Genomic DNA, 11,008 nt, shown 5'->3' with positions numbered 1-11,008 from the left:
TGGTGGAATGCACCTTGATACATTTGAGTTTTTCTTTGCTTATTTTCCCTTAAGTATTTTCTTCTTTTTAGAATGTCCTTGCACTTTGTAAGTAGTGAATACATTCTTTTGGAAGCCATTAGGAATACTATTAGTATTGCAAAGCTGAGAATAAAAACACGCTAATTAAATAAGATATTTCATAATAACGTAATTTTCCATTGCTCCCCTCACAAGGGAGGCCTTGTGATCTTATCACGTATTAAAGTTACTCAGGTGGACTCTCTCCTTGAGACTGAATGAAGGGAATAAATGAGTGCCATTGAGAACCCCTTGCGCAATGTAATATGCAAAGGACTCCATAGGATGCATAGAGTCCCAGATGAGGTACAACGTGGGATTCTCACACTTCGTCCACTCCACCAAAGTCCCATTGATGTATTGAGCATCCATGCCACACAGCACATTTGCCACATTGTAGGTACCACCTGAGCCACAACAAGCTCTGAAGGGATAAAGTATTCCTGCACAATTCAATTTCAATAAGCTGCACCAAAAGAACTTTTGGACAAATTCTCACAATAATTCCCACATTGTGGCTTACCTCAACATCATGAGCTTCTGTGAGGGAGGCACCGCATACCTAGTTAGGTACGATTGGCGGCAGGGGACCGTTGGCCCGGTGGGGGGCCCGGTGGTCCCTTGCCCCCAATCGTACCTAGCTAGGTTTGCGGTGCCTCTCAAGCAGAAGCCCATGATGTTATTCATTGTATGAAAAGCACTGGAAAAGACTTCATTTTCCTACAGGAGAAAATTTCTAAATCTTCTTATGCACCTCATGACTCCACAAGTATATTTGCTTCAAGATTTACCATAGTTGGAAGGGTTGAGATATCCATCCATGAATATGCTGTAAGCATCAAAGAGGACCCATTCCCCAGCTGGATAATTGTCTCGCAGCTCGTCCAGCAGATCGATTAGTCGCTTGTTGTGTGCTTGGTCAATATCCGTCCATAGAGCGTTGCAATTGTTCTCATCCAGCTCCTCATCATCACCCACAGAACTCAACCCTCCTGGAGAACAGCCCGTCGGGGTGGCATTCAAGACTATAAATGTCCTAGCTCCCAGTCCATACATTGCCTGCGCAGCAAACCAACAGTACTCAAATGAAATTACACAATACAAATGCATAGCTTAGTTGCAAGTCATGCCTTAAGCTTGCCAGTTCAGTTATTACCTGAAAGGCTACCTTCATTGCTGCAATAGTTGTTGCAACTGTCACATTGATATCGAGAGATTCAGTAAACTGAACCTTAGCGTCATTATAATCATTATTCCCTGTTTCAAAAAAGTAGATCGTGTCCGAGAACCGCTCCGCGCTGCCTTAATCTCGCTTTCTGTTCAAGGCCTGGCCAGCAAGGGAGGAGAAAACAAAAGGATTGAGAAAACTAAATGTCATACTCAATGGCACCTGTTTTCTGACCAGTCTCATGAGGGAAAATTAATATACCATAGTGGCCACTTGACATAATGGTATCCTGAAAGTCTCGGAACTGATCAACTTGAACAAGAAGGCAAAACAGACCTCCACTGTTGTTACCCACCGCTGTTGTGTTGGCCGCCGTCGAGCCACTGGAGGCAAAGTTTACCCCGTGAGTGAAATCCGCTCCTATCGATACGCCGGGATATGACCATATCCTAACTCTTCAGCTATAACAGAAGTCAGCAAGAAACTATGAGAGTTAAGCTACACTGACAAATTTTCAGAATCATCAAATGAAAGACAAGAGTAGCAAAAGCAGTGGTGCACTAGATATGAAAACAACAAAAAACGTGGCTAATGTACTGATTTTGTGGACTCACTGATGAAATCCATGAAGGTGCGACCGTTGCTCCAGCGGCCAACAGGCTTGCCGAAGTAGTCAGAGCCATAGGGATCGAAGTCTGCATTCGACGGCGGGGCATGGCAGCTGCATTCTCTCCAGCATCGACCAGGGAAGCGCCGAAAATGAAGATTGGGGGGGACGATGTTGATAACCATGCTGCTGAAGCAAGCTGTGGCATAGAGCTGGTGGCCGGAAACGGCAATGAGCCGAGGAAGGCCAAACAAATGAGGAGGTGGATGGTGATGAGAGCTTGCAAGCTGCAGTTAGTAGTAGTAGTAGCGGGATGATCCATGTTGCTGTCTTGCTATTAGTCAACATACTCCATTTAAAGATGATATCATGGCAAGGGAATACATAGCATATATTTGGAATGGAGTTAGCAGCAAGACCTACCAAAAAATCAAGAAAGCAGCGCTCATATCTCCGCAGGCGCATGCGGTCGCCAGCAGGCGGGGCACGACACTACTACTCACAGACACTACCACTCATTCAGCAAGTCCCCCTGCCCTCCCCCCCCCCCAAAACCCTCGTCACTAAATGACACCTCCCCAGAGAGGTGGGATCAATGGCCTAGAGTAGGCGTCACGAGGCGGGTGCAATCCGTGCCGTCCGATCGAAATTTAAACTAGGTGTGAACTAAGCGTGAACTCGGAGATATGTGCACCACACCAAATTTGGTGTGAACTCGACGTGAACACGGTGTGAACTGGGGACGGCATGCACACCACACCAAATTTGGTGTGAACTCAGTGCGAACTCGGTGTGAACTAGGTGTGAACTAGGTGTAAACCTATCCGCGACGCCGTGATCTATAAACTTATCCCCCACACGCCTTTCAACGAGTGCGCATTAGCCTAGTGGTTAGAGTCAATCCCGTGGGGGAGAGGGTAGTGGGTTCAAGTCCCGGATCCGAGAAAGTGGGAATCTTTTGCATTCCGTAGGCAATCCAACGGTCACGATCAACTGGTGATCGTGAGCCATTGATCCCACCTCCAAATGGAGGTGTCAATTAGTGACGAGGCCCCCCCACCCCAATCTCTCGCTCTGTGTGGCTATCCAGGGCCAACAGCTTTAAGCTACGTCGTAACAGTCCTAACAAAGTGTAAAATGACAATGACATAAAAATAACGCACATCGAAACCTTTTTAGCCTTCCAAACTCTCAGTAAAAACCTTCTCTCTTTATTATTGAGCACAATGTTCATATTTACAGTGAAATTAAAATAACTAGCGCTAGAGATCCCTATCGGCCAGTTTAGGGCAAAGTCTACAGTGTTCTGAAAAAATCATTTTTCTAAATCTACAAAATTCCTTTTCTTGAATTTAGCAAGAGGAAAGTTTAAAAAATTAAACTTCTTTTTCAAGTTTTTACACTATTTTTCTCTATTTTGGGACAAAATTTCTCCTTTTCCCCTTGCTCTCAATGGGCATTTTTGAAATTGAAAACAACACGATATTAAGCTTAGACATATTTTTTCCGAACACTCGACAAAGACGACATCTCAAAAATGTATCACCTTTCAAGGACTGATTTAACATGCTCAAAGATAGTAAGTTCAAGGGGCATTCATCCTGTGAACAACTCCAACATGTCGAGAGCTCCCCTCTTAGGGTTGAGCGGGTTTGTATCTCGCTTGAGTAATGAGGCTCCACTACGGGCGTTGCGGGCACTCAACCGTCTTGGGAGCTGCTAATGGCGGGGGTGTAGGAGGCTGTGTCGTGGAGACAGGGGTTTGTCCTGGGGAGGGACTCCTCGCCGCTCCCCCTTCTCTCCTCAGAGCGGCCTTGCTCGACCTTCAGAGGGAATCGGTGGATGGTCTCTCATTGGGCGACGGCCTATTGTGGCGATCAGCGGTGGATATGTGGCCTCCGGCATGTTGGGTAGAAGTGACAGGGCTACTCGTCTTGATGGCACTGGTGGTTGTTTTATTGCGAAGTGGGCTTCCCCTTAAAGCCCAATGTCGTCGATATGGTTCGGCCTGGATTATCTGGTGCTTATGCGGGTTGTGTGTGGTGGGACTCTCTTCGAGGTGATGGAGCAAATGGGCTCTCCCTTATGCAAAGCTGCTATCTAGTCATTTTGGCCAAGTATCGGAGGGCTTGAGTGTGTGGTGTGCTAGGCCATCTTGCATGGTGGCCCTCCTCTGTTCTGTTTGATGTGGCTTGCTTTTTTTTGGGATTATGGACTGGTGCGGATCTGCTTCGTGGTCGCTCGGGACATGGTGTTTATTGGTGTGGTAGAGGTACATCATGGTGGCATCCCCTGTGATTGGTTTGTGTTCCTTGTTCCTGATGTTTAGCGGGGTTGGCCTCCCCTATTTTGGCCGAACTTTTTGTATTTGATATGGTAATCTTTGGTTTGTTGTGGGACTGACAATTTGATGCCCTGGCTCGTGCTGAGCAAGGCTTATGATTGTAAATTTTTTGGACATTTTTAATATAATTCCACTCACATCTGTGAGTTTTGCACAAAAAAAAACATGCTCAAAGATATTTGTCCAAAGGAGATAGCTTGATTGATTATGTTGGGATTCAGGCCAACTGGCCGGACATCCCACTTACTACTAACCCATCTACTAACATAACCATTATACACTTATTCTTTAATACAACAGAATAAGGAGCTGCAATAGGATAACTTTGCTATGAGCTCCACCCAAAGCAGGTCTCTCTCTCTCTCTCTCTCTCTCTCTCTCTGCTCTCGCACTTACACTCACACACGCTTCCCTTGGCACCTGCAACTGGTATCAGAGTAGGGTTTCTGCTTGCCGTTTTCGCGTCCACGCGTGAACGCAGTTTCAAAAGTGCAAACAAGTTTTCAATTTCGGCACCGATAAATTCAGCGTTCTGAGAGCGTTTCCACCAAGTGTCCTGAATTTACCCCCCTTTCGAAGCTGTTCGTGCAGTCGAAAGCTTCATTAGAGCTACGCTTCAGCAGTTGTATTTTTCAACTCCACTTTTGCTACAGATACAGGTACACGTACAGGACACAGGTGCAGGTTGTTCAGAGACTATTTTGGGATGGTATATAGCCGCTTTATGGCTATTATGTGCTATTGAGATGGTGTTTATGGGCTGATTAGGAGCACTTTTCGCATCGACATTGTCTCGGGTTTTTCAGGTATCCATCTCCTCACAGGTTCTTGCATACATACAGGACATCCAGGTTTCTTACAAGTTGCAATGTTTAGCATCAGCACAGATTTCAGTAAGAGTATTTGATGCGGATATGCATTGTTTTGGCACTTTTGATAGTGCTTGAGCTCTTTTGAGAGCGGTTTTACTCCCCGCAGGGATTTGTTTACTGCTTGCACATTTTGTTTGGCGCCTGTTTGAGCGCGTATACTGCACCTTGTAGTATTGTTGACAGTGGATGTACGTTGAGTGCGTAAACTGCCATATGTACCTTTTGTGGAGCCGATTTGGCTTGTTTCTGGCAGTCCCGACCGTTTCTGAGACTCGGTTCGGAGGCCCTTTCTGAGACTGGGCTGGTTTCTTGTCTGCATAACCTTTTGTGAGGGTCGATAGCGTGAGGTTTTCTTGAGCTGGGGGATTCTCGAATGTTGAGATCCTTTCGGTGATACAGGTTGTTGGAGTACCCCTTTTTTGTGGCCTCACCATAGGACATGTATAGAGAGGGCTAGGTGGATTTGACGCCGTGTTGGCAGTCTTGGGTCAGCTTTTGACTTTTTATGCACAGTTAGTGGTTGATGCGCCTGTTTTATGCTCTGAGAGCATTACTTTTTATGCGTTACTGATCTTTATGACAGTTTTGGATTGAGATTCTATCAGTTTTTCTTGGGAAACTCTGCCGAATTTTTTCCAGAATTACCAGTGTTTATCGCCATATTATCTTTAGCTTGCAACCATGTCATCTAGTGGTGAAAAGGATATTTATAATATCCGATAATTTGATGGGACAAATTTTGCTATCTGGAAAGAGCAGATTCAAGATGTTCTTATACAAAAAGGCCAGTTGGATCCTATCATGGAGCGCCCAGAGGGCGAGTATACAGATGTTGAGTGGGAGAAACTTCATGCTAAGGCCAAATCTACCCTCCGTTTGCATTTGGCCGAATCTGTTACTTTACTATAGTTAGAGAAAGGACTGCTAGAGATGTATGGGATAAGTTGTGTTCCAGTTATGAAAACAAAAGTGAAACTAATAAGGTTTTCTTGATGAAGAATCTGTTTGACCTTCGTATGAAGGAAGAGGGCACCATTTCTACTCACATTAATGAGTTCAATATCATTTTCACTCAGTTGACCACTCAGGGTTTGGTCTTCAATGAGGAAATAAAATGTATATTCTTGCTATGCATTTTACCCTCGTCTTGGGATACGTTCTGTACTGCGATTAGCAACTCAGCACCTGGTACCGGTCTAGTGTACAATGACGTCCTTGGGAGTCTGTTTACCGCATGGTACCTTGTATTCCATGCATGTGTCAGATGTTGGTCATGATTACATATCTATAGCCGAGTTGTCGTCTACTGAGTTGTGGCATTGCCAGCTAGGTCATATTAGCCAAAAAGGAATGAGAGCTCTGACTCGTTTTGGCTACTTACATGTCTTGTCTTATGTTGACTTTCCTGTGTGTGAGCACTGTATCTATGGAAAACAGACTAGGTCCATGTACTTACCATTGGGTCAAAAGCAAGCTGAACCTCTAGATTTAGTGCATGGTGATGTTTGTCGTCCTATGTCAACCAAATCTCTAGCGGGGGGCAGCTATTTTGTGGCATTCATAGATGACTCTACTTGAAAGGTGTGACCATATTCTTTGAAACATAAGGATCAAGTTCTTCCTGTGTTCCAAAATTTTTTAGCACTCGATGAGAATTAGTCTGGCAAGAAACTCAAGAGGTTGCGGACTGACAACGGTGGAGAGTATGTCTCCAAGGAGTTTGACAATTTCTGTGCTAAAAGGGGGATTAAAAGGCAGTTTATTGCACCATACACACCAGCTCAGAATGGAGTTGTTGAGCGCATGAATCGTACGATTCAGGAAAGAGTCACAACCATGCTTTCTAGGGAAAATCTCACACAAGGCTTTTGGGCAGAAGCCGTCTTGACCGCAGTGCACATTATAAATCGTTCGCCTAGTACGCCATTGAATTATGAGATTCCAAAAGAATTATGGTCTAAACGTAAGTCCCACTATGACCATCTACGTGTTTTTGGTTGTGAAGCTTATGCTCACGTGCCTAAACAACTTCGCCAAAAGTTAGAGCCGAAGTCACACAAACGTATTTTCATTGGATATGGTGCAGATGGAGAGATGGGATATCGTCTCTGGCACCCGGAATCTCGTCGAGTCATCCATAGTTTAGATGTGATCTTCAATGGGTCGAAGATGCATAAACAACCTATCAAGGAAATAGAGATTCGGAGAGTCACTTTTGAGGATGTTGCCTCAGAGACAGTGAAATCAACTCAGTGGGCTAGTGATGTACCTTCCACTAGCAATGCTCTAGAGGGAGCAGATATCCATGGTTAAGGAGTGAGACAGTCTAGTAGAGTCTCTCGTCCACCTGAGCGTTTTGAGCCAGGTCTTGATTACATCATGTTGACCGATTGCGGTGAGCCAAGCTTCTACCAAGAAGCCATGATGGCGGATGATGTGGTGAAGTGGGAGCAGGCTATGCAATCTGAGTATAGCTCGATTCTGGCTAATGACACTTGGGACTTGGTAGAACTGCCAAATGATGCGAAAGCTTTACCTTGCAAATGGGTTTACAAGAAGAAATTTACCTCAGGTGATCCAAATCCAAAGTACAAGGCTAGACTTGTGGCCAAAGGGTTCAAACAACAAAAGGGAGTCGATTTTGATGAAATCTTGTCGCCTGTGGTCAAGATGACAACGCTTAGAACCGTACTTGGTCTTGTAGCGATTGAGGACATGGAACTTGTCCAAATAGATATGAAGACATCATTTCTTCACGGGGATCTCGATGAGGATGTTTACATGAAGCAACCTGAAGGGTTTGTTCAGGAGAACGCATCTCGTGAGGAGCTAGTATGTAAGCTCAAAAAGGCACTTTATGGCTTAAAGCAAGGTTCATGACAGTGGTATCATAATTTTGATGCATGTATGAGGTCTCAAGGATATAAAAGGAGCGAAGAGGATAACTGCTTGTACACCAGAAAGCTAGATGATGGCTCGATGATCATTCTAGTTTTGTATGTTGATGACATGCTTATAGCTGGGACATGCATTGCGGAAATTGCCAACTTGAAGAAAACACTTAGAAATAATTTTGCAATGAAAGATTTAGGGGATGCTACACACTTTCTTGGCATGCGAATCAGAAGAGATCACAAACGATGTATTCTTGAGTTATCTCAGGAAACATACATTGAGAAAGTTTTGCAGCGTTTCAATATGCAAGGGGGGAAAGCATTGAGTACCCCAATGCAGACATTCTTGAAACTCGGCAAGGAAGATGCACCCAAATCTGATGCTGAGCGAGCTGAAATGGCTAAGGTACCATATTCTTTGGCAGTGGGTAGTCTCATGTATGCTATGGTGGCCACAAGACCAGACATTGCTTTTGCAGTGGGAGTGGTGAGCCGATATATGGAAAATCCTGATAGCAAGCATTGGGAAGCAGTGAAGCACATTCTTAGGTACCTCAAAGGTACGGTCAGCTGGTGTGTATGCTTTGGGAACAGTGATGCATCCATCGTGGGTTATGCGGATGCAGACTATGCGGGTTGTGTCGACAATAGGAGATCGACATCTGGTTATGTCTTCACATTTGTTGGAGCAGCAGTATCTTGGAGGTCATGTCTTCAAGATTGTACGTCGTCTTCCACTAAGGAAGCAAAGTACGTTGCATTGTCGGATGCAAGTAAAGAGGCTGTATGGTTATCTCGCTTGGTCAAAAATCTTGGCATTGATGAGACTCCAGTGATATATTGTGATAGTCAGAGTGCTCTTGCATTGGCAAGGAATCCCGTGTTTCACTCCAAATCGAAACACATTGAAGTCAGGTATCATCTCTTGAGAGATTTCTTGGCCAAAGAGCTCATTGATTTGGTCAAGGTACACACTGACGACAACCCAGCAGATGCTTTGATGAAAGGCTTAGCTTTGGAACGGTTTACACATTGTAATGAGTTGATGGGTATAGGTTGAAGCCACTAGATTGCTTGACGGTTGTACATACCAGCTCACTTGGGCTGCGTTGGAGTTTGTTGGGATTTAGGCCAAGTGGCCGGACATCCCATAACCCATCTACTAACATAACCATTTTAGACTTATTCTTTAATACAACAGAATAAGGAGCTGCACAACAGGATAATGTTGCTGTGAGCTCCACCCAAGGTAGGTCTCTCTCTCTCTCTCTCTCTCTCTCTCTCTCTCTCTCTCTCTCTGTCTCTCTCTCTCTCTCTCTCTCTCTCTCTCTCTCTCACACTTGCACTCGCACACACTTCCCTTGGCACCTTCATATTGATCCCTCAAGTGCGGCCAAGGGACCCTAGCAGTGCTCACGGACGTGTTTGTCGTTTCGCACGGGATTTGTGCAATCTATCAAAAAAAACATGCTCAAAGATATCAATGAGAAGATTGATTGACAACAAATATAGTTAATCTATAAACTAGCGTTAGAGACCAACCTCGCGAACCCCATTCGATCTGTTACACATTTTTGCGTTTTAATATATAATTATATTATATTATACATAAATAATCACAAATGGTTTATATATTAGGAAAGATTCCACTTAAATAATAAGGTGAAAGCTACAGATTGCATATTGTCATTTGAAAACAAAATAAAATGGAAAGAAAATAAAATGAAAACAATAAAATAACAAGTGAAAGGGTCATGGTGGCTTTCTAAAGCAATAAGAAAGTGTTAAAATCATAATTTCATAAATGAATTCAACCTCCTTTAGCTTTTCAATCTCTTCTTTGATCTTCCTAGCAAATGTTTCATTGCATGTGTATGGTCTTTGTCTACTTGATTTTGCATCATCTCTCATGGGTATGGTATGTTGATAGATTTCTGGATCAACACCCTTGAGATCCTTGTAAGACCAAGCAAAGATATCTCGATATTCTTTTAGTAAGCTTAACAAAATCCCTTCTTCTTCTTCCGTAAGGTCATTTGCAATGTAGGCTGGTCTAGGCTCTTCTCTTGGTTCGGCCATATCAATCTTTTTTGCGTTTTCGGGTCCTTCATAGGGCTCGCCCTGTTTTCCTAGTTCTCTAACAAGTTGTTTGACTATGATTTTTTGGTCCTAGAGAGTATATTTCTTGTAATGGGATGGAACACTCATTACATCTTTACCATCTTCTCCAGTGGTTTCGATTTCAGTCGTATATATCTCCTTTAGAGCTTTTTTTAACTCTTGATATTTCTTTTTCTGCTCAACTTGTGTCATGGTTGAGCCCTTGTCCTGGTTTTTAGGTTTCACTTGAGTTTCGTTTCTCGTTCTTCTCGATGTTTTTGACATTTCTAGATTTTCGTTTGAAGGATATCTGCCAGTGATTTTGTCCTTGACACAATCATGTGCATCTATATGCATCAAGAACTGTGTTCTACTAGAGACTGATGGCATAGGTCTAGCTTTCACATTTCTAGTGTCTGTTTTTCATCTAAACGATTTCTGTCTTCTCGGTTTCTGGTTAGGAAAGTAAAAAAACTTTTCCACCCCTCCTTTCATGAGTAGCTTAGCTCTGACATGTTCTTTTTCCGACCCCGAATCATCTAAGGTAGCTGAATGTTCTTCTAACTCATCTGTTGCATCATAGTAGAGGTCTGAAAAGACTTCTTGAGCTTTCATCAAGTCCACGATGCGTGAATTTCATCTTCAATGTGAAGGGTTGAAATTGTTTGTATGGGAATCATGTCATAGTTGTTCTCATTGAAAAATTGAGTAGGCATAGACATATTTACACATACATCCATTGTTGCTAAAATTTTAGTCCACTCAAATGGCTCAAACAAATGCTCTGGAAAGGGTTCAGGTACATAAGCTTCGTCTGTGCAATCTCTTTCTAAGATACATCTTCTTGTTTTAAGCTCCCGTTTTCTGAAGCACCACACATCCAAATAGGAGTGTCTTTGTTCAACCAAGATGGAAGCTTAGTTTCAGCCGAAGAGACTGAATCAAATTCTTGTATGGGTGTTT

General features: G+C 43.6%; 1 protein-coding gene across 1 annotated transcript; it reads right to left on the bottom strand.

Annotated features, from left to right (window-relative positions):
• Positions 1-234: 234 nt before the first annotated feature.
• On the bottom strand, positions 235-2,108 carry LOC147417342 (GDSL esterase/lipase At4g01130-like). The gene is made up of 6 exons (XM_086507702.1): positions 1,843-2,108; positions 1,659-1,689; positions 1,451-1,611; positions 1,217-1,317; positions 852-1,119; positions 235-503 (listed from the first exon to the last, which is right to left on the bottom strand). The coding sequence occupies exons 1-6, from the start codon at positions 2,018-2,020 to the stop codon at positions 235-237; spliced, it is 1,008 nt and encodes a 335-aa protein (XP_086363828.1). The 5' UTR covers positions 2,021-2,108.
• Positions 2,109-11,008: the final 8,900 nt, after the last annotated feature.

Source organism: Adiantum capillus-veneris, unplaced genomic scaffold, assembly GCF_014529385.1.
Source record: "Adiantum capillus-veneris isolate H3 unplaced genomic scaffold, ASM1452938v2 Hic_scaffold_273, whole genome shotgun sequence".
Lineage (NCBI taxonomy): Eukaryota > Viridiplantae > Streptophyta > Polypodiopsida > Polypodiales > Pteridaceae > Adiantum > Adiantum capillus-veneris.
The sequence above is the reverse complement of the archived record's forward strand: the minus strand, read 5'-3'. Positions and strand labels throughout refer to the sequence as shown.

Bases quoted from the DNA above. Each gene is read 5' to 3' on its own strand.
- LOC147417342 (XM_086507702.1), bottom strand. From the start codon at position 2,020: ATGGTTATCAACATCGTCCCCCCCAATCTTCATTTTCGGCGCTTCCCT. The intron at 1,612-1,658 runs GTATCGATAGGA...CTTTGCCTCCAG, and splicing joins GGATATGGTCATATCCCGGC to TGGCTCGACGGCGGCCAACA. The intron at 1,120-1,216 runs GTAATAACTGAA...TTTGCTGCGCAG, and splicing joins CAATGAAGGTAGCCTTTCAG to GCAATGTATGGACTGGGAGC.